This window comes from Trypanosoma cruzi, genomic scaffold, assembly GCF_000209065.1.
Source record: "Trypanosoma cruzi strain CL Brener 1047053517137 genomic scaffold, whole genome shotgun sequence".
NCBI lineage: Eukaryota > Euglenozoa > Kinetoplastea > Trypanosomatida > Trypanosomatidae > Trypanosoma > Trypanosoma cruzi.
Genome location: NW_001849456.1, coordinates 40,328 through 62,742, shown reverse-complemented (window position 1 = coordinate 62,742; position 22,415 = coordinate 40,328). Strand labels below are relative to the sequence as shown.

At 53.8% G+C, this 22,415-nt stretch overlaps 8 protein-coding genes and 4 pseudogenes across 8 annotated transcripts, besides 11 other annotated features; all 12 read right to left on the bottom strand.

Annotated features, from left to right (window-relative positions):
* Tc00.1047053509081.166 (trans-sialidase, putative) lies at positions 1-599 on the bottom strand (the record flags this gene model as incomplete). The annotated part of the gene is made up of 1 exon (XM_805517.1): positions 1-599. A coding segment is annotated over one exon (599 nt), but the record flags the coding sequence as incomplete, so codon positions are not given.
* Positions 1-2,070: a sequence feature (heterozygous, Esmeraldo-like haplotype).
* Tc00.1047053509081.150 (mucin-associated surface protein (MASP), putative) lies at positions 1,892-3,037 on the bottom strand (the record flags this gene model as incomplete). Its single annotated transcript, XM_805515.1, has 1 exon — positions 1,892-3,037. The coding sequence occupies one exon, from the start codon at positions 3,035-3,037 to the stop codon at positions 1,892-1,894; it is 1,146 nt and encodes a 381-aa protein (XP_810608.1).
* Positions 2,071-2,951: a sequence feature (haploid, non-Esmeraldo-like haplotype).
* Positions 2,952-4,402: a sequence feature (haploid, Esmeraldo-like haplotype).
* Positions 3,242-3,316: a sequence feature (T-rich).
* On the bottom strand, positions 3,589-4,296 carry Tc00.1047053509081.140 (mucin TcMUCII, putative; the record flags this gene model as incomplete). The annotated part of the gene is made up of 1 exon (XM_805514.1): positions 3,589-4,296. One exon carries the CDS (start codon positions 4,294-4,296, stop codon positions 3,589-3,591), a length of 708 nt encoding a protein of 235 aa, XP_810607.1.
* Positions 4,403-22,415: a sequence feature (areas not merged during assembly with more than two copies in the genome that could not be assigned to a particular haplotype).
* Positions 4,487-4,530: a microsatellite.
* On the bottom strand, positions 6,451-8,154 carry Tc00.1047053509081.130 (annotated as a pseudogene).
* On the bottom strand, positions 9,517-10,689 carry Tc00.1047053509081.110 (mucin-associated surface protein (MASP), putative; the record flags this gene model as incomplete). Its single annotated transcript, XM_805513.1, has 1 exon — positions 9,517-10,689. The coding sequence occupies one exon, from the start codon at positions 10,687-10,689 to the stop codon at positions 9,517-9,519; it is 1,173 nt and encodes a 390-aa protein (XP_810606.1).
* Positions 10,891-10,985: a sequence feature (T-rich).
* Tc00.1047053509081.100 (mucin TcMUCII, putative) lies at positions 11,254-11,871 on the bottom strand (the record flags this gene model as incomplete). Its single annotated transcript, XM_805512.1, has 1 exon — positions 11,254-11,871. One exon carries the CDS (start codon positions 11,869-11,871, stop codon positions 11,254-11,256), a length of 618 nt encoding a protein of 205 aa, XP_810605.1.
* Positions 11,366-11,426: a microsatellite.
* Positions 12,018-12,040: a microsatellite.
* Positions 12,582-13,415, bottom strand: Tc00.1047053509081.80 (annotated as a pseudogene).
* Tc00.1047053509081.60 lies at positions 13,804-15,678 on the bottom strand (annotated as a pseudogene).
* Positions 16,898-17,890, bottom strand: Tc00.1047053509081.40 (annotated as a pseudogene).
* Tc00.1047053509081.20 (mucin-associated surface protein (MASP), putative) lies at positions 18,429-19,709 on the bottom strand (the record flags this gene model as incomplete). Its single annotated transcript, XM_805511.1, has 1 exon — positions 18,429-19,709. The coding sequence occupies one exon, from the start codon at positions 19,707-19,709 to the stop codon at positions 18,429-18,431; it is 1,281 nt and encodes a 426-aa protein (XP_810604.1).
* Positions 18,621-18,809: a sequence feature (GA-rich).
* Positions 19,108-19,197: a sequence feature (GA-rich).
* On the bottom strand, positions 19,935-20,558 carry Tc00.1047053509081.10 (elongation factor 1-gamma (EF-1-gamma), putative; the record flags this gene model as incomplete). The annotated part of the gene is made up of 1 exon (XM_805510.1): positions 19,935-20,558. One exon carries the CDS (start codon positions 20,556-20,558, stop codon positions 19,935-19,937), a length of 624 nt encoding a protein of 207 aa, XP_810603.1.
* Positions 21,726-22,415, bottom strand: Tc00.1047053509081.5 (mucin-associated surface protein (MASP), putative; the record flags this gene model as incomplete). Its single annotated transcript, XM_805516.1, has 1 exon — positions 21,726-22,415. A coding segment is annotated over one exon (690 nt), but the record flags the coding sequence as incomplete, so codon positions are not given.

Sequence of the window (22,415 nt, the reverse complement as noted above, 5' to 3'; positions counted from 1 at the left end):
AAACTGTAGTCTCCAGCAAACATGTAAATAACACTCCCAATCACAACTGTTGTTGGCCGGCTCACACGTACTTTTGTCCGGTTTTGGGAAGCATCCTGAGCTCGTGTTAGGAAAGTGAAATTCCCTTGTTCAAACTGAAATTCCTCCAGTACTTGTGTCTTCAGTTTAGTTGTATCCAATTCTCTTGATTCTTTATCGGTCCACTCCAGGAGCTCCGAGGCAATCCCAGTAAAACCGCTCTTACTGGCTTCCGTGCACTGCGCCTCGGCAACGGCAAACACATCACCATTCATCTCAACAAGAACTGGAACACGTAAAGAACTCACTGTTTCTCCTCCTTTCTTATCTCTCCAAATAAAATATTTCTCCGGTGAAGTTCCCTCAACTGACGTTGGTTTCTCAGTGGCTGTAGCTCCACCACTGCCGCAGCACATCATCACGACGAGGAGGAGCAGCACCGCGGAAGTAAACACACGCCGGGACATGTTGGGCCTCTGCGGCTCACTCTCTCTTCCTTCCCTCCTCCTTCCGCTGGATCCGGTCACGCGGCGACGGTTGTGTGTGCGGGGTGCCTTCACTGCAGCAACACCTGAGTGCATATAAATATGTGTGTGGACTGTGTGTGCGTGTGCTGTTGGTCCTTTCAGAGCCTTCGAATTTCACAGTAGCGTTTAGCGCTTGTTTGCTTTCTTCGTAAGAGAGTGAAAAAAAATGAAGAAAAACAGGCTAATAAAATATGGGTGAAAGAATAAGCACCGCCATCCACAGTGAGTGGCACCATCATCCCCGCCGCAGTCACTCCCCACAACAACAACTCACGCACACAGACACACGGAACGAGAAGGGAGAACAGTGCACCGGGAAGACACAGCGATGGTCACCACCAATAGCAGGAGGTGCCACGGCGGGTGTGTCGTTATTCACGCGTCAGCACGCACCGAGCGACGCCCACACAACAAACAACCAGCGGGATGCAAAAGAGCACAACCGCCCTTCTCAGCACCGACGCGCTGCCGCCCGTCCTTTTACTGTTCACCCTTCCAGCGCTCCCGCTTCTCAACCGCCACAGGCGCACATCACCCGCACAGGCGGAAAATCCCCCGTCGGCAAATCCACAGCGTGAAAGAAACTTCGGCACATGCAACTGCTGGGCGGGAATCAATCCAAACTCGCAAAAGGCACACCCAACAACACTCGTTGACTGCACGCCGCAAACATCACACCCGCAACGCGTCGAGGAAACAAATAGCAGCCTTCTGTCATGCCTCCTCGCAATTGCCACCGCAATCAAAAACTTGTGTGTACGTGCGTTCTCGGCGTTCACACCGCTCCACAGCGTGAGCCACACGGCGTATTTTTGCTTGTCAGCGCCTATATTTTCAGCGCAAATGTGCGGCACAAAAAAGACAAAAGGAAGAAACGGCAGAGAAAAAAGCAAATAGCACACACGAAAAATACTTATATCATCACACACACAGCCAGCAGAATGGGTGCTCTCAACCACAAAACAATGAAAAACAATAAAGCAAGAAGCCGAAGCGTGGGACGACCAGCGCACACACTCTCATTGCTCCCGTAAAGCAACACACACACAGGGAGAGAGAGAGAGAGAGGTCGCCCACTCAATGCAATAAAAACAAAACAGAAACAGTTACGGTGCTCCGCCCATGCAGCCAGGCAGGACGGCAGCGGTGCGTGTGGTGCAAAAGAGAGCGCCAACGGGCCTGCATGGGTGTGCATGCATATATACAATGGGCACATTATGTGTGTGCTTCGTGGGGTGAAGTGAGGGCGAGAGTCCATGCAAGGGAACACACACACACACAGGGAGAGTGAGAGAGAGACGGACGAGTGTGTGTGCGGGCGGTGCACGGCTCTCTCACCCTCACTCTCACGCGGACACCACCGCAGCAGCAGCCGCACACGCAACAACAAGAAGCAAAAGAGGGGAGGTGGTGTGGGGGATCGCGGTGCTGCTGTCACTGTTCTGTGTACTCGTGGTGTGATTTGTAACAACGATGTTTTTGTTTTTCATGTTCTCTCCTTCATTATCCGCGGTATGTTCATTTTGGTGGTCTTCTTCTGTTACTACCGTTTCAGAGGATTCCGTATCGTTGTGAACTGTCGCTGTATTCTTATCTGCAGAATGATTGGCAACAGCAGCAGCATCTCCAGGAGCGGATGACAATGTTGGATCGTTATTACCATTTGATTTACTGTGCGTGGCAGCTGAAGGAGCTTCTTTTCGCAATTGTTCTTTTAAATCAGTGGTTACTTCCTTCGGTGGCAATTCCTGTTGCTTTGCAACTGGCGGTGGTGTACTTTCCTTTTCCACCGGCCCTGTGGATGAAGCAGAGAGTGTCTCTTGTTGCACTTGCAGAAGTTGTTCTTGTTGCTGTTGTGTTTGAATTTTTTGTTGTTTTCCTTCGTTTGTCTTGTTTCTTTTGCCATCTTCATTTTCAACGTCAGTGCCTTTTCCTTTTCCAACCGCAATGTTTCCTGTAGTTATGGGTGGTGTTTCGTTTGTAATGTTTGGTGTTAATGGCGTTGGAACTGGTGGGTCACTGGTGGGAGGAGGCAATTTTGATGAGTCTTTTCTCTCCGGGTCGTTCGTTGATTCTCCTACACGACGTATTGGATTGTTGCGTGCAGGGTTTTCTTGTTGTTCGTTTGCTACATGTTCAGGAGGCGGATTTACTCCGTTTTCGTTGTGCGGTTTTGGTGATAATTCATCACGTTTTTTTGTTAATTCTTCTTCTTTTGCACTTAAACTTTCGGATGGCGTTTGTACGCCCGAATTCACTTGCGGGCCAGCATCCATTCCTTTTTGTTTTTCCAACCTTTGCTTCGCTTCTTCGGGGCCTCCATCGATCGACTCTGATGATGCCCGCTGACTTTCTTCACCGAGTTGAGATACAGACCGTTGATCCAGCAATTCTTTTTGTTTTACGTCGTCACATCTACCGCCAGAAGTACCGCACCACAGCACGCAGAGGGCACACACCAGCAGCACACGGCCAGTCATCATCATCGCCATCACTCCTGTCACTTGCGTGTAGCCTTCAGCACAAACTAACTCCCCGTCAACGCAGAGCAGAAGTAAGGAGAGACAATTCACACAGTCACGCCACAGCAACAAATGTCAGCACCCCAGCAGCGGCAGCAGCACACAACATGAGGCAGTTGAAAACAGTGAAAGGGCAAAAACACACAAAACGCCCCGCAGCAATTAATAATCAGCAAAAAAAAATAAAAACAAAACACAGGTAAACAAACAGCAATAAAGTAAAAAATGTAAAAACACACAAAAAACAAAGGGCTGCACGGTATGGCTCCAGTGTGCATGCATTCACACACGGACATGCGTCCATGCAAGCAGTTGTGTGCGTGTAGTACATACGAGTGTGTCTGGGATGCGTTCAACGTGACGGATGCGGGGAGCGGCAAGGAGCACACAGCAGGGCAGCAGAAGCAAATGAAGCAAAACACACAATCATTATTTTCTCTCATTTATTTACATCGGACCACAGTAGATGCGCACAATTCCCCGCGGTTGAGTGCTGGCACGCACAGCCCGCATTCACCTCTTTAGCCCAGAGTGCTGTACGCCAGCGCGGATACGACGAGCAGCAGCGGGGCACACACCCACGCAGAGCTGCTGAGGCTGCCGTCGATTTCGCGAAGACGTGACGGTGCGCGGGTGGTCGTCGTAGTTGGCGCCTCTGTAGTCGTGGTAGTACTTGGTGCCTGTGTTGTAGTGGTGGTCGTTGTAGTCGTGGTGGTCGTAGCTGGCGCAGTGATCCTTTTTGCTGAATTTTTTTCCAGTTCGTTTGGAGGAGTTGGTGACATTCCCGTAGTGGCCGTACTTGGCGCTGTAACGGTCCTCGAATCCGGTGACTCTGCGTCTTCGGGCTGTATTTGTAACACTCCGGCTCCGGTCACTGCATCTGTTTCCTGTGTCCTGCCGGCTTCCGGATCTGTGAACTCTTTCGTACCGGACGTAGCACTTTCTCTCGTTGGCCCTGAACTCACTTGCGCAACGTCATCCGGATTTGGACTCTCTGGCGGAGCGGCCGTCTCTTTCGATCCCGATAACGTAACGGCCATACCTTTTGGACCAGGATTAGCCGGCCCGTTAACTGTTGGGTGCAACGTGCGGGGCTTACCACTTTCATCTGGATCGGAATGTCCTCCAGAATTATTAGCTTTATCATCAACATCTGCTGTCACGCACAAAGATAGGCGGCAGCACAGGGCGAGCACCAACAGGGCGCACAGCAGACGGCACGTCATCATCGTGAGTGTGGTCGTTCAGTGGTGTGGAGCTGATCTGCACAGTGAGGGACATGGAGAGCAACAGGGGAAACGAGAGGTGCGGCAGACACACACAGAGGGCACACCACATGAGGAGAGAGAGGGCAGCAGCCAGGCATGCACCGCACGCCGCACACCACGCACGACACACACTCCAATCCACGGCAACAGGCACACACACACACACACACACACACACACACACACACACACACAAACCTGCATTCTGTAATACTTATATTGTACAATTGTTGTGGTCAGTGCATGCGGTCACACACAAAATGAGTGAGAAAAGAGGAGACCACTACGTCTAAACATCAGACTGTAGACTACCAGAGGGACGAAAAAGACAAGAGGGCCGCGCCGCGTCGGCAATCGGTGCGTCACTTGCTTGCAGACCAGGCGTCCTGCGCGATTGTTGTCGCTCATTGTGACGCATACGTCCTCGTAGCCCCAGAGGGTGGAACAGCCAACGCCAACCCAAACACCGCTGTCAACACGCCATCGCCACAATCGTGAAGAGCCGGCTGGCACCACACACGGCAAGAAGGACACACCAAGACACGCCATGCACCAAAGGGGCGCATCAAGCCCGCAAACAGTGCGCACTGCTCCAACACCGCAGGGCCCTCACGCACGCAGCAGCATCCTCCTCCTTCCTTCCTTCTCTTCGGCTCATTGCCGCCACATCCGACACCTGCACCTCACAATAGCAGAGGGAAACACAAAACAGCTGAAGCAGCAACAGCAACAAAACTGCCACCTTGTTGCGCTGAGGCCACTGCACGAAAGGGTGCGCCGAAGACGGGAGTCCATCGCGCAGGAGACGGAAAAGAGCCCAACGAGACACCCAAGAGCCACACGTTGGCAGTCTTGTCGGGGCTGCCTCAACGCAACCACAACAAATAGTGCCGCAACCACGGAGCCATGCACCCTGACCCACAGCGTGTTCTCACAATCAGAACAGCAGGGACAGAAGGAAGTAAGACACACTACCCACAGTGCAGCAGAGCACCCGAAACACACACGGCCAATCAAAAACGGATGCAAAAACTCGGGAAGGCAAAAAAATAAAAAGGACGCATACAGATTAAAAGCCGAAGCACAGAAATTATTTGAGGTCCACATTCTCGCAATGACGCACAAAAAAAAATCAAAGTCACAAAACCAAGCAAAACTGTAAAAGATAAAGCCGCATGCACCAATTACGGAGGCAGAGGCAGTCGTCCCTGTCCTTCAGAGAAACAGCTACCGGCACGACCCCGCCTCCATTGGAGCGCATTTCCTTTACTTTTTACTCACGATTAGAGTACGGTGGTTTCCCCTCGTCCCAATCGCATCAAAAAACGCGTGTATACATGTGGTGCTGGAAACTGTCTTTTCTTTCCATGTTACTTCGTTCACACACAGTTTTCACGAAAGTTAAACCCTCTAAGCAATAAAACAAAAACACCTTTTCCCAGAATAAAAAACAATGCAATAAAAGACCGGTCATTTTGCCCATCACCCACAAGCAAAGAAGGAAACGGGGAATGCAGTGAGTGTATCATAGTGTTATTGCTACGGTTTTGCACATCTTGAGTGCGGGGCCAATGTGCCAAGTAAATACTCTCGCCCTGCCGCAGTTTGATTGCGCCCAGCCGCCGCGGCTGCTCAAAGAGGCACCAGCACTACCGCCGCAGCGACCACAACAAGAAGCACAAAGGGAATGAGGCCAGCGGTAGCAGCGGCCACACCGCCATCACTGTCGGCCTGCTGTACCAACGCATCGGGTATCGCCTGAAAATCGTCGCTGCTGACGGACGGAATCGGAGTTGCAGGCACGGAGGCACTGGGAATCACCGCTGGGCAATCCGCCCGCGGGTCGCCCTCCGCTCGTGCAACGTCCTCGCCGGGTGATGGCGCAAAAAAAAAAAAGGCGTCGGGGCCGGAGGCTCTGTTGGCTCCCTCGCTTCCACTGCCAGGTCTCCTCCCTCGCCGCTGAGTGTTGTCCCCACTTTCGGTCCGCACCCCCGGATCACACCTCGGACCGGCATGAAGGCCACCACCAACGACACACGCAGCCAAAGCACCGGGAGGCTCCTTTTCAATGGAGGCACCAGACGCCACAGGAGACAACTGTGGACGAGTATTCTCCGGAGAAGGCGACCCTGAAGCAACCGCACACTCTTCTGCTTCCTTCTCTTGCTCGTCAGCCTGTCCATCCACCAACGCGCTCGGGATGACAAGACTGCTGCCGTTCGCGGCAATGGTGCACACCTCGCCGTAATTGGGGCACTTGATCTTCCCATCTTTCTTAAAATATTTCAACGTCACTGGGATTTCAGTGTCCTCAGGGCAAGGCTGAAAAACACTGCTGCCGAGGTGCCTCTCCTTCACTGTGCCCTCCTCACACGACACCTGCGCGCACACTCCCTTGACGCTTTTATGGCCATCACCATCCTTCGTCTCCAGTAATTCCGCGTCCAGGCACCACGAGCCACCGCCAGTCAGCGACCCACGGAGATAATCCACATTTTCGTCCGAGCACGTCCTGTACGTTGTCCCAGACGATATTTCGTGAAATTCGGAAGATACGACAGGGCAGACGTCCTTATCCACCAGACTCCCCTTGTCCTCAACGATGCTTGCGGTGCACGTCCCAACGTGACGGCGGTCGGAGGTGCAGCGAAGCGTCTCTGTGTCTTTAGCATCGCAAAATATGTGAGGATACTTGGCGGCAATATTATCGGTTGTATTGCACTTGTTGACCAGGAAGTCGCAGCCACTGCGGCTGCCCCAGCTCATCGGCTCCGCCATGCTCCAATTCACACGGTAGTATCCCATATCAGCAAAAGCCGCCATCGTCAGAGCCGTGTAGTAGCCGGCGCCGACTGCGGGGGCCATCAGCTCGTCCCGCGCGTGGCGTCCCTTCCAGTGAAGAATCGCTTTTTCCCGAGGGCCATCTTCGTCCTCCAGCACCATGCCCTCGAGAGACTTACAACCAAAGTGCGCTTTCGCCTTCTCCTGAACGTGCTTCCCTGCCACCATCCTGCGGTGCGTCCCACGCACACTTCTCTCTCGCTTCTTCACCAGGCTCTTTTCTCTCATGCTCTCCTGGCTGAACCCAAGTGCATGCGCAATTTCGTGTGCGGCAACGCGAACGCTCCACGCCGTGTCAGTCATGTACTTCGGGTCAAAGTCCATGGCGCCAATGGAAGGACAAAGATCCGTCAGTGTGTTACACGCGGCCGCCCACACAGCCCTGCCATCCGTGCCTGATGGCCCAGCAGCAGCGTAGATGATAAAACCTCCATTCGACACACCGTCGCTCTTGTGCCTGGTAGGAACCGTGAAATGGCTGCACGGTCCATTCATAGCCCTCGGTAAAGTTATCGTCCCACCAGTGGGTTTCACAAGGAGTCGCTCAGCGTGCAGTTTGACGGCACCGAAGAGAATTCTTCCAGTGTACAATTGTGTCTTTGCCTCCGTCAGGAAATGCTCTGCTTTGCATGATAACTTGTGCCCCAAGGCGTTGTAGCACTCATCCTCTCCCTCTTCGCAGTACTTCCTCTTGTTCATGCCTCTCTCCAGATCCTCCATGGAAACCGCAATGCGGATCGGCTCCCAGCCACTGTCGTCATCCTTTGCGGCGACGGTGTACGCCTGCATCGCGCCCTGTCCCTTGCGCGGCACCTCACGCACCACCGCAGTCAACAGCGGGCCGTTCCTCCTCATCATCACGTCAAACCCACGGCGTTATTGTGTGGCGGGTGCATCAGCAATACACCCACTGGCGCAGCACATCAGCAGCAACACCACCAGTGGGAAAGGCGGTGTGGCGTGGCGTGGCTGGCGCATGACTTGAGTAAAATGCATTTCTTGGTTTCGTGTGAGTAGCAGCAGCAGCGCAGCCTGGATGCGGGAAGAGAGAAACAAAAGAAAAAGAAGAGTAAGAAAAACAAAATGGCTTTGGACCAGTAATGCGTCAGAATGCGGCCCACGCAGCGGAGCAACAGGAGACCACAGAGGCGGCCATACACACAGCATGCGCACCGACTCCACCAAATGGACAATCTGTCAATCCGTCCTCAAGAGAACGCCCATCACCGTCGCACAGAGTCCTCACCAGACGCACCGCTCCCTCCACGCGGAGTGTTTGGTCTGCTCTCCTCGTGGTGTCGCAATATTTGTGTGACCGGCCACTCAACATCCGCCAACGGCACAGCACCAGTCACAGGTGCAGGAGCATCGCACAGCGCGCTCTCCCAGCAGATCATACCCTGTTGCGTAACCGCACGGCAACCCCGATTGTGATGCGCAGCCCTGAGGCGGAGATGCAAAGAGTCATGCGGACGGACCTTCTTTCACTGCTCTCCTTTCGGGGAACTCGACAACAAGCGTGCCGGCGGTGCGATCATTATGACAGTTCCATCCGCACTGCCACTGGCCGAGGAAGTTACTGTGAGCTCACTGCGTAGAGGTCACCGTGTCCGCCGTTGCTCTCCCGCCACCCCACAACCCCGCCGGCACTTCCAACAGAGCGGATCGGAGCGTCGCCAAAGGCAGCCACAGGCGCCAACACGCCGAGTCCAATGGAGCCCGCTGCGACATTCAAAAGCGCGCCGAGAGCTTCTCTATCTGTGCAGGGGCAGCCCACGTGTGTGCGACACGGCTTATGTGCATTTGCCTGTGTGTTTGTCAGCGCCTATACATGCAGAGCAGCTGTGCGGCACAAGAGAGTCCAAATAAAGCAACGGCAGAGAAAAGGAGATAGCACACACGCAAATGACTCATATCATTACCCACACGCAGCTTGCGGAATGGGTGCTCTCAACCACAACACAAGCAGAGATTCAAAACAAAACAAAAAGCCGAAGCGTTGGACGACCAGCGCACACACTCCCATTGCTCCCGTAAAGCAAAACACACACACAGGGAGAGAGAGAGAGAGAGGTCGCCCACTCAATGCAATGGAAACAAAACAGAAACAGTTACGGTGCTCCGCCCATGCAGCCAGGCAGGACGGCAGCGGTGCGTGTGGTGCAAAAGAGAGCACCAACGGGCATGCATGGGTGTGCATGCAATATATACAATGGGCACATTATGTGTGTGCTTCGTGGGGTGAGGTGAGGGCGAGAGTCCATGCAAGGGGACACACACAGAGAGAGAGAGACGGACGAGTGTGTGTGCGGGCGGTGCATGGCTCTCTCTCACTCACTCTCACGCGGCCACCACCGCAGCAGCAGCCGCACACGCAACAACAGGAAGAAGAATCAAAAGATGAGAGGTGGTGTGGGGTATCGCGGTGCTGCCGTCACTGTCGCCAGGTATCGCCGTGTCATTTGTTTTGACTGTGTTAATTGGTGCTGTTGGGATTTCTGCACTCTGGGATGTCGCATTCTCCGTGCCTTCTGATGCGTCTTCAGGATCGGGGGTCGTACTGAGGTGTGCGATTCCTTCACTGGAGGAGTGGTTCAAGCCGTTTGTGGCCGGATTGCTTTCTGAGCCATCGTCAGACTGCAGGGCCGTAGCTGCTGTGGGCCTGCTTTTACGGTAGCCATTTATTACCGTCTCACTCGTGTTTGCGGCTTTATTGACTGGTGATTGTAATTCTTTCTCCACACCTGTCGTAGATTTGACTTTTCTGCCACCATCTTCCATTTCGATTTGGCCTTCTCTGGCGGCAGGCAGTTCAGTAATCCCTGAGCCATCCTCCCTTCCCTCACCGTTGTCAAAACCACGCCCACCTGTAGATAGGGATGATGGATTAGCGTCCGTTGTACTCTTGGCTGGTGCACCCTCCAACAAACCCAATGAAACTTGTTGTTGAACTCCAATTCCCGGCGAACTGTCAGTTAAGGGGTTCACCACTTCACTTTCTTGAGTTCCACCCGGTGGATGTACCCGTGGGTTCTGTTCGCCAGTCAGATTCGATCCAGACACCGTCAATAAAGTGCTTCCAGGCTTTTCTTTAGATTTATCGTCTTTTTTTTCTTCAGCCTTTTTCTCTTTTCCACCTCCTTCCACACCAGCAACTCCATCCATTCCTTCCGAAGTTTTTCCTGCAAGAGTATGTGTTGCTTCCTGCTGAGGCTTAATCGGAGTGCTTTTCTTGGTATCTAACACAGGTGCAGATCCTTCTTCTTCACTACTACGCTCCATTTCTTCCTTTCCAGAAACTCCTTCACCTTCATCTTCAGCAAAGTCGGATTTTACCGGAGGTAACGGTGACAGAACTGTTGGTGGCGACTCAAGCGAGATTCCACCACGACTCGCAGAATCACCGGATGTACCGTCAACATCAGGCTCCGACGATACTACCACCGCAGCACCGCACCACAGCACGCAGAGGGCGCACACCAGCAGCACACGGCCAGTCATCATCATCGCCATCACTCCTGTCACTTGCGTGTAGCCTTCAGCACAAACTAACTCCCCGTCAACAAAGAGGAAGCAAAAAAAGAGACAAGTCAGTCAACGACGCACAGTCACCACACAGTGACAAATGATATCAGCTTGCACACACCATGAGGCAGTTGGAATCAGTGGGAGGACAAAACGCAAACAAACACAGCCCCGCAGTAATTGATCAGCAAGAAAAACACAGAAGAAACAATTAAAAACAAAACAACAGTAAACAAACAGCAATAAAGTAAAAACAAGTAGAAGCACACACAAAAAAAAAAAAACGGCTGCTCCAAATGTCTCCGGTGCGCATGCACCAGCACACAGAAATGCGTCCACGCAAACAGTTGTGTGCGTGTAGTACATACGAGTGTGTCTGGGATGCGTTCAACGTGATAAATGTGGAAAACAACACGGAGCACACAGCAGGGCAGCGGAGGCAAATGAAGCAAAACACAATCATAATCACTCTTACTTTATACATCGGACAACAGTAGACGCGCACAAATCCCCGTGGCTGAGTGCTGTCACGCACAGCCCGCATACAATTCTTCAGCCCACAGTGGTGTACGCCAGCGCGGATGCGGCGAGCAGCAGCGGGGCACACACCCACGCAAAGGTGCTGAGGCTGCCATCGATTTCGCGAAGACGTGACGGTGCGCGGGTGGTCGTCGTGGTTGGCGCCGTTGTTGTAGTTGTGGTCGTTGTGGTTGTCGTGGTTGGTGCCTGTTCCTTAACTTCTTTACCAACTAGCGCCATTTCATTATTATGCTCCGGATTATTTACATCTGACTTATCGGAATCACCTGTTGATCCTGGTGAAAGACTATTCACTTCTGATGCCTCTGGCTGAGCAGTCGCACCTCTTCCATCTTGCGAAGTGGGCACTTCACTTGGTCCTTCTTCTGTACCTGTCGATGTTGGAGTTGCTGGAGCAGAAGCGGTCGTCGATAGTCTCTCTGACAAATTGGGCTCCATATCTGAACTCTGTCCATTATCTTCCGTAACTTTTGCTCCTGTATTGCCGGAATCGCTTGAACTCCCTGAACCCTGGGGCGTTGGACCCTGTCCAACTTCAACAGTTGTATCTTCACTCCCTGTCGCGCCCACGGAAGGGCAGCAGCACAGGGCGAGCACCAACAGGGCGCACAGCAGACGGCACGTCATCATCGTGAGTGTGGTCGTTCAGTGGTGTGGAGCTGATCTGCACAGTGAGGGACATGGAGAGCAACAGGGGAGACGAGAGGTGCGGCAGACACACACACAGAGGGCACACCACATGAGGAGAGGGCAGCAGCCAGGCATGCACCGTACGCCACACACACGCACACACACACACTCCAATCCACGGCAGCGGGCACACACACACACACAGCCCTGCCGCAACACCAACACACAGATGGAAGATGGAGAAGCAAACAGGAGCGGCACACAAGGCTCCACCACATGTACATGCGGCGAGAGCGGTCCGTCGTGTCGGCACCCCTCACGGAGGGTACGCACACACACGAGAATAGATGCAGCTCGCACAGCAACACAAAAACAAAATAACAATAATAAAAAGGAGACCATCGCACACCACATGGATTGTTGGTCCACGGGAAGTGCAGCCAACATTCATCAGAAAAACAATTCAGTTGCCTTCGGCCTTCCTTTATATTCAGCGCACACCACTTCATGCAGGCCTGGGCACCACCGCAGCAGTAGCAGCACACGCAACAAGAAGAAGCGAAAGAGGGGAGGTGGTGCGGGAGACCGCGGTGCTGCTTTCGCTGTCGGCGGTGGTCGCTGTTCCTTTTTCATTAGTGACTGATCTTGTTGTGAATTCTTCCGGCTGTTTGTCTGGGAGTGATGTTAAAAAACAATTGGTTCCCTGGGAGTCATTTGATTTCTCTCCCGTCCCGTCGATTTCTGTGCTCGCTGGTGGTGTGGTAGGTCGCTGGAGTCGGCGAGACTCTGACAGGACTGCCAGCACCATCTGACTGAAATTGTTCTGCCGTGTTCTCGTCCCCAGTCCCACTGCACCAGCTGCTGGGGGCGGTGCAGCAGTCATGCAAGAAGCACCAGCAATGGGCTGGGGTGTCGGCCGCATCAATCAATCAATGGGTGTGTGCCCGAAAGCGACAGGGACTTGCATCGACGAGGGAGTCTGCACCGACGCTCGGGAATGGGGAACAAAGACGCCAAACAGAACAGTGCATGTCACCCCGGAAAATCCGCAAGGCGTATTGGCGCGGGCTGCGTCGTGGTGTCGCGCCGAGACGTCGCGTAGTCGCATGAGGCTGCGTTACTGCCGTGGCAAAGGAAATGAATGACGGCGCGAGTGGCGTTCTCGTCGTGCGTCCCCTCCGGCCACTCCTTGCAGTAAACCCATTGCCTGAGTGCATTTGATTCCGCCTGAGAAACCAATTCAAAAATGTTCTTTCCTCTAAATGTATTGTACTCGTAACTGGCCACAGTCGCCCGCAATGCCTCCAGCGGATACACCTGCGATGCACGGTCAACGCAATCCACAGCCACTCGTCGTGCGCCATCCAACGCCATCTTTTCCTTGGAGCTATGAAAAACACCGGGCACACGCTTCTTTTCGGCCGTCCACGGCATGCGTCTGCGGTGAGGATCCGGAGAAATTCCCATTCCTTTTGTGTCCAAAGTCATGGAGCTGACGCCGTTAAGCGCGTCCCGGCGAGGGCAACAACAGCCCGCCGCAGCACTCACGAATGCCCACCTGTTGATTCCTGCGTAAAAAAAAATAGATAATGGAGGGAAAAGCGTGCACAAATGCCCTGGCAAGAAAGGTCAGCACCAGTGGATGAACACTGAAGCCGTGGGTGCATGCTCCACAAATGTCCTTCCTTTTTTATCCGCATTCATCGTGGCAGAGAAATGGCCCGCAACCGCACACGCGAGAATACAAAAGCAAAAGGCAAGCAGCGCAGCCGTTGAAACACACACACGCGCATCGTATGGAACACTTCATGGAGAGGAACGGAATGCAGGAAGAAGCGCACACAATCCCAATGGACACCCGCAATTGTGTGTGGTTGCATCTGTTCCACTCTTTGGCCCTCGATGCATTCCTGTGCGTGACTCGCCCGTGAGTCATACTGCCGTAGGGTGCCAAGTCCCTGCACACAAAAGACTCAGGACGCAGCATCGAGGCTCCCCAATGAACACCTCACGGCCATACCTTTTGGATATCTCGTGGACCGAGCGCGTCTCGCTGCAGGACAAACCACCCAAAACAAGCAGCACAATGCGCTGAGGAGTTGTGAGGGCAATCGTCCCACCACCGCCACCCAGAACAGGATGATTCTCCCATTTGCCACCACACCCTTGAAATGACCCGGCGTTGTCCCCTCATGCTCCACTGTTTTGGCCACCACTCGCGCCATTTGGCCCTATCACATGATTGCGCTGCGCCGATGCCAACGACAGCCCAACCCGCAGCGTCCTATTCCTGTTCGTCGTCTCCATAAGCATGCAGGCCTGCTTCAGAAACGGATCCTCGTCCGTCGCGGCGTTGCTCGCAGAGGCACTCGTGCTCCGTTCGCTCTGCGCCGACGCCGTGCTGTATCGTTGCACGCTCCCGGCCCTCCTCGTCACATGCTCAAGGTTCGCAGACAAATGGGCGTCGGGCGTCAGTCCACCGTCTTGGGTCAGCTGCTGCCCCTTGACCTCCGTCAACTCGTCGGTGCTGCTCGCAGCCACAGGCAACAGGAGAAGACGCAGACGCACTGGCCGGGGCATCGCGGCATCCCTCGTCAGGTGCTGCACGCCATCCAGGTTTTTCCTGAGGGGTTTGTGCCCAACGGCGATGTCTTGTTCCACCTCCCGCACCTCCGCCAGTCGCTTCTCCCGGTACTGTGCCACAAGCCTCGCGCAAATATCGATGTGCAGCGACAGTCTGGCTTGCCTCTCCCAAAACTCCGGCGAAGCCCGCACCGCACTGCTCAACTCCGCAAGATTGGCCTTCGGCTCCACGCCCTGCGCCAATCCCGGGTGATACGCGTGGAGTTTTTTCAGCGCCACCGAAAGCTCCTCCACGCACTGCGCAAGAAAACAATGACGGTACGAGCACCAGTATACATCTTACCCACCAATTACTGCCGCTTCGGGTCCGCCCCAGACGATTCCTACAGGTCTGCTCATACACTTTCTTCCCCAGCGGCATCAGGTCATCAAGCAGACACTGACATGTGCGTTGGTGAATCAGCGGCGTCACCGTTTCGAAGCCTCAATCAACGATGATCCGCACCGGGTTGCCGCGGCTGTCGGCGCCCCTAAGTGAAATCCTCTTTGTCGTGGCAGTGCCTGGCAAGCCCTCAAAAAAGGTCCTGGCAAACCCATGGCAGATATTGCCACTGTTTTGTTGGCAAATGCCGGGCACACTGTTGTTCATGGCGTAAAAAGCCGCCACAAGACGTGACGCCGCAACATCCAAAACGGACTCTCAATTTGGAGGCGACAGCAGCTGAGGAAACCCATTTTGCATGCTGAGGTGGAACACCAGCAGCTCAAGGGCGGTAAAATCTAACATAATGTCCATGGAACGCATCGCCCTCGGCGCTATCCGAGACCGCGCGAGTTGCTGAGGAATGCGATGCGGAGTGCACCCGAGCGCAAAGATGTGTGCATCCCTGTAAGTAACCTTTGCCATCCAATCCTCAACCACGCGGCTCACAGACGCACCCTCCACGGCAAAAAAGTAGGGTGCAGGGCTACTCATAATCGGCTGCTGTGGCGTCATGGGGTCCTCGAGCAGCGTCACGCCGTGCTCCATGAGATCATGGAGACGCAGTGACCTGCTCAGCACAGACGCAGCATGGGCATCGCAGAAAAAAACTTTAGACGATCCATGAACGGCGTCAAGCATCTGATGGAATATATAATCCCGCACACAAGCACAAACGCCATTGCTGGGCTCACACAGCTGCCCGCTTCCGTCGGCCTTGACCGCACCAACCCGCCACGCATAATATGTCAAGTAGAAGTCACACAGAAAATGTGCTTGGATATGCGTGTGTGTGTCTTTTGTGTGCGCAGATTCCACTCGCACCGTTTTTGTTTATTTGCGTCTCAGAAAATCTAACAAACACACAAGCAATGCCATACCACCATCTGGTGCCCCCAACATCGGCAACCAACACGAGGGGAGCTATGTGCACCGGAAATACAACCAATCTCAAATAAAAGGTCAAACAGAGCGGACACAGCACATGCATATGGAGAACGGCACCCATTGAAATGGATGTTTTTCTATTGGACATACAATGGTGGGTGCGGGCCACGCAGGAGGAAGCTCAGTCGCCTCGCAGCGCAACGGCATCCACACCGCAAATCCATAGAGTGTTGCCACGGCGGCAGCAGAGGCAAGCAGAAGAAGCAGCGGACAGGGAAAAGCAGCAGCAACAGCGTCATCACCGGGAGTCGGGAACGTGGCCTGCTTGCCGTCCGTCTCGCTGCTTCGGTTCCTGCCGCCGAGAGAAGCTTCTTGCGGTCTGTCGGGGCATCCTGGCTGGATCCACTTCTCCTCTGGCGACGGATTCTTCTGAGGAGCAGCTAAGTCGACATCCTTCGGTGGTGTGCCGCGGCCGGTCTCAATGCTCTCCGCAACGGGGACGGAAGCCCGTGGCAATCCTTCTTCAGTAGATGCCGGTGAAACCGTCCTGCTCCACACGCCCTCTCCTCGCCGTCCCACGGAACCACTGGAAGTGGGCTACCGCTGGTGGCAGATATCGTGCACAACTGCGCGTGGTCACGGCAAATAACGCTTTCCCTCATCGTAGGGCGGAGTGGCCCAAGCAATCGTCGCCCCGTCCGTGCATGGGACCAACGGACGTTACCCTCTTCAGTCGCTTCCAGATGCACTTACATGCCGAGACACCTCAATGCCACATGCAAGGCAGCACCGAGATGCGTCTCCTCCGAGCCCCTCGCATCCGTCGTGTTGTTGGGAAGCGTGTCCAGACACCACGAAGAGGGATCATCCCCAGGCATCGCAGACAAATATTCTCCCCTCCAAATAACACCCTCAATATTCCTCACATCCAGTGCGGGATCAGTGATGGGGCAACGGCCCATCGAGTGTTTTGCTGATATCTTATGAATGCTCCCCAAACACCAACTAATGGAATAACGATCCGACGCACAGCGTCTGGCAGGAACGCCCAATGCGCAGAGCATGTAGCAACATTCACTCATGTTCAGTGCGGAGCACTTCCTCTCTGCAGCCGTCTGCACCCACAATCGGTGCCATCCACTCATCCCTAGCGTGGCGCTGCGACCGGTGCGGCTCCAGCTTCCTCCCGTCCCCATCGCCATCCTGCAGTTCCAAGCCATCAATGTCGTCGCAGTCGTGGCGCTCCCTCGCAGCCATCGCGGCATTCGTCGAGTGCACCACCACCGACAGCGCTCTGCCACGCACACCGACAACATTCCTCACCATGCTGCGGCCACCCATGTGCGGGCAGGTGAACCCTAGAGCATGGGCCAACAGGTGCGCGGCGATGCGGGTGACGATGCGTCCGTGAAATAAAACGGCCGAGCAATTTGCATGGCGCCAGCGACTGGACGGCCATCCTCCAGCGTGGCGCAAAGCAGTGCCCACACACCACCCGACGCCGCAGCCACGCACTTTGTCATGGCAGAATTGGCAACACCAGTGGAACAATGCCCAGCAGTCACCGTGCACCGACTGCAAACGCTGCCCGTGGCAAGTGGGGGCACAATCAACGGACCCTCCAGTGGCCGGACGAGCAGACGATCCGAATGCAGTTACACAGCAGCAGGGACAGTCTCCTCGGCAAGGATATTACCGTGTGCAGAGGATAGAACACTATCCTCAGAGTGGCGATTGTCATTCATTAGATTCATTGCGTAAGACCAGGAGAAGACGCAGCGCCTCCTGATGTCACACGGGTCTGTTTTTGACGTCTTGATGCGGACGGGCACCCATGGGTCCTTCCAGACGCCGCTGCACAACTGCTACGCATCCAGCGCCCTGAGATGCATTTTCCTCACCGTAAACAAGATAAACCTCGCTGTGGGAGGAGACCACATCGTCACAAAATAAGGAATACTTCAGGGTGAAAGCAGGACATCCGCTGGCAAATCACATCGCACAGATCATCACAAACAGAAGAAGCAGCGCTGCTGGCCGTGGAGTGGCATTGATCAAATGACGCATGGCGTATGTCAAAGAAAAGCTAATTGGCCTTACAAGAATACGAGAAACTGGCACTTCCTCAACAAAAACAAAACAATAGAAAAATAAAAACAAAAATTCAGGTGTTCGCAGTAAAAGCAACCCAATAATCCACAAAAAAAAAGGTAATGGGTGCACTCAACCACAACACAAGTAAAACAATAAAAGAGAACAAGAAAAAAAAGCGTGGGACGACCAGCGCACACACTCTCATTGCTCCCGTAAAGCAAAACACACACACAGGGAGAGAGAGAGGTCGCCCACTCAACGCAATGGAAACAAAAACAGTTAGGGTGCTCCGCCCATGCAGCCAGGCAGGACGGCAGCGGTGCGTGTGGTGCAAAAAAGAGCACCAACGGGCCTGCATGGGTGTGCATGCATATATACAATGGGCACATTATGTGTGTGCTTCGTGGGGTGAGGTGAGGGCGAGAGTCCATGCAAGGGGACACACACACACAGAGAGTGAGAGAAGGACGAGTGTGTGTGCGGGTGGTGCACGGCTCTCTCTCCCTCACTCTCACGCGGCCACCACCGCAGCAGCAGCCGCACACGCAACAAGAAGAAGCAAAAGAGGGGAGGTGGTGTGGGAGACAGCGGTGCTGCTGTCACTTTCGCCAGGTTTGGTAATGTTATTCATGTTGATATTTTTGAATGCGGCCGTTTTTTCAACGTCTGCCTCTTTTTTGGCTGTTGGTTCTGCTCCATCCGTTTCTTTTTCTTCGTTTTTGCTTTGTACGTGTTGTACCTCCTTATCCTTTTGCTCTTCTTTCGTCGTTTTCTCTGGTGTTGTTGGCGTTTCTTCTTTTAATTTTTCTGCGGTGGTTCTTTGTTCCTCTTTCGTTTCTGTTTCCTCCGCTTTTTCTTCCGCCTTTTGTTTTTCCCCTTCCGCTGCATCTTCCGTGGAAATTATTTCCGCTGCTACATTCTCTCTCAGCTTTACTGCTGGTGGCTCTTGCACTGTCTTTTCATGGGTTTGTCTCTTTCCTCCAACATCGTCACGAGTCAACTCGACACTTTTGGGATTCTCGACGTCGACGGAAACAACAGGCGGAGAGGCTGCGGCCGCTTCAGTCAATTTATTGCCGGCAACAACATTTCCATTTTCTTTTCCAGTGCCTCCTGATGCCCTTTGTCCAGTACCTGCTTTCTGCTTTCCTTGTTCTTGACTTCCATCAGATGTCCCGCTTCCTGCATTATCATCTTCTTCTTCATCGGTTTCTTCAACTTCCTCGTCCTCTTCCTCTTCGCTTTTCTCCTTTGTGCCTTCATCGTCACTTTCCTTTTTTATTAATCCTTCACTTCCTTTATCCGGCGTACCAGGAGGCTGTGCGGAACTTGTTGGCTTCCCTTCTCCAGTTGTAATAACTGCTGATCCTGGCACTGAATTCGGCGATGATTCCAACGGTTGTTGATCCGGCAACTGAGCGACACTCCCTGTTAGTGTTTGTGGAGAAGATTCATGATTGTGTTCAAGTTCCTCAGCGTTCTCAGCAGCAACAACGACAAACTGTTGAGGCCTCCAATGACCGCGGCCATCCACAACGGCACGCACACCGTCCGTCCCCTGACGCACGCATTCCTCCACGGCAGACGCATTCGCACCGTCTCCTGTCCTCCTGCTGACCTCCTCCGCGCATTCACTCCGCAGCTGAGCGCGCCACCGCAAGAGCGAATACTCAACCGCACTGCCATCGGCATCCCCACCGCAGGCACCGTAGGCCACAATTCCAAATACACCGCACCACAGCACGCAGAGGGCACACACCAGCAGCACACGGCCAGTCATCATCATCGCCATCACTCCTGTCACTTGCGTGCAGCCTTCAGCACAAACTAACTCCCCGTCAAAAAGGAGCAAAAGCAAAGGGTGAGAGACAAGTCACACAGTCACGCACCACCACAACAATTAGGTGGACGCCGCTCAACAACAACAACAACAAAAAGAAAAGAAGTGCTCCTCGCCATTGTCCCGTTCCTCACACCCCCACAGTTACTATTACCGTTATTCTCTCTACTCAGTCCCTCACAGGCACGCCACGCTCACTTGAACACACGCCCCTCCAGCACAGGCCTCGGGATCGCCGGGCCCTCCCAGCACAGGTAGTCCGTGATGCGCTCCCGCTGCGCCGCGACGTCGGCGACCTCCTCCCAGTCGAACAGCTCCGTGTCCTCCACGTCCTCCACAATCGCCGGCATGCCCCGGCCGCGGAACACCCACAGCGCCACAATGTCGTGCCGCCTCTCCTCCCCAATGATGAGTGCAACGCCGAACGCGTACTAGCGCACGTGCTCCATGCGCTGGAACCACCCGCGGATCAGGTTGGCCGTCATGAACTGCATCTCGGTGTCCTCGTTGTGCTTGGAGCCGACCCTCCCATCCTCTCGATCCACGGCCTGGGTGCTGCGAGAGGCTGCCGAAAAATGCCACTTTTGTGGAAGACGCAAATATGCGGAAACAACGGCCACCCTCACACATCTCCACTCCCTCTATTCTCCCACAAATAAGGACGGTGGTATGGGGAAGGGAAGCCCGCCGCACAGCGCACGCACAAAAGCATACGTAGCAGCAACGCCATCCACGTCGCACCACAACAAAGTGCCTTGCGCACAACACACACACGGCCGCAAAGAGAGGGACGTGACGCATCCAGGTCCACGGTGCTGTTTTTTCCTTTCTTCCCCAACGAACTGGAATTACGCCCCATTCTCACAGTGAGGCACGGCGCATACCATCTTCTCCCCTCCGACTGCACTCAGCAGGCCGCGTCCAGTCACCCTCGTGCCATCGCAATGGGGAGCACAAACAATCGTCGTCGCGGACCATCGGTGCCACTAGCAGGAAAGAAGAAGTGGAGGCATGTCAGTAGCAAAGCCAGCAGAGGAACACTCAACGGGAGACGGTAACAAAAAGTGACAGTGAGTACGGCACAAACAAAAAACAAGCCACAGGTATTTACAAAAAAAAAAAAAAAAATTGTGAGTCCAACAGAACTCACAGAATAAAAAGCTTGTTCAGGCAGGACTGTCATTTCATGTGCCATGCAACGCAATAGAAACGACCTTGTGTTTCTGTATATAAATATTGCCTGCGCAACAAAAATTAAAGAAAAGTGTTCGTACTGTTCCACCAGCCCACACAACATTCCTCACATTTCATGCGGCATCCGGCCTGTTCCTCCGCTTCCCCTTTCGGGCAGTCCGTGGGACGCACAGCAATGAGGCCGGCACCGCGTGTGGGCAAGAAAAACCAAAACAAAGAGGGAGAAACACGTCACTCGCGACAGTGTACAGCTTCAACAATTGAAAAAGAAAAGCATTATTAAAACAAAACACTAAAATCAAAATAAAAACAACGAAGAAACAATCACATACAAAAAGGAAACATGCAGGCGTCACCACAGCAAAAAAAAGTGAGGGGTAATGGGAGTATGCCTATCCAACCACAACACAAGCAGAGATTCAAAACAAAAGAAAGGCCGAAGCGTGGGACGACCAGCGCACACACCCTCATTGCTCCCGTAAAGCAAAACACACACACAGGGAGAGAGAGAGGTCGCCCACTCAACGCAATGGAAACAAAAACAGTTAGGGTGCTCCGCCCATGCAGCCAGGCAGGACGGCAGCGGTGCGTGTGGTGCAAAAGAGAGCACCAACGGGCCTGAATGGGTGTGCATGCAATATATACAATGGGCACATTATGTGTGTGCCTCGTGGGGTGAGGTGAGGGCGAGAGTCCATGCAAGGGGACACACACAGAGAGAGAGAAAAGGGCGAGTGTGTGTGCGGGCGGTGCATGGCTCTCTCTCACTCACTCTCACGCGGACACCACCGCAGCAGCAGCCGCACACGCAACAAGAAGAAGCAAAAGAGGGGAGGTGGAGTGGAAGACCGCGGTGCTGCCGTCGCTGTCGCCAGGTGTCGCCGTATGATTTGTTTGAGTAGTTCCTGTTGATTGGGGTGATGCCTCACTCATTTTGACGGTGTTGCTCCCACTTTCGTCGGGCGGCGTAATGGAACTTGTTTGAGTGGTAATGGCCGGTGCGGCTGTGGAAGCTTCCAAGGGTTGTTCCAAAGAAGGAGTAACATTTTCACGTTCGTGCCCCTCATCTGACGGTGCTGCATCAATAATTTCAGTACTCCTCGAAGTATCTTCTCTGCGTTCCTCACTATTACTGCTGACGGTATTGTTGTTACTTGAAGAAGATGGCGGATTATTTCTCTCTGGAACTCCACCTAATGCATGCTTCCTCTCCTCTTGACCGAGTGACGCCCCCGGTTCCTCTGGTGGATCTTCGTTTTGTTCATCTTGCCGCTGTTCTCCCGATGATTGTGAAGGTGTCACTGGATCCTTGTGTTCGTGGTCGGACTGTGTCTGCTGTTTTGTTGATTCAATCTCTGAGGCAGCTTCCAATGACGATATCCCGGGTGCGGAACCCTCAAATTTCTTCAGCTCTGTTTTCTCTACGGAAGGGTTTCCTGCTCCACCAGGTGCCGTACGACCGGT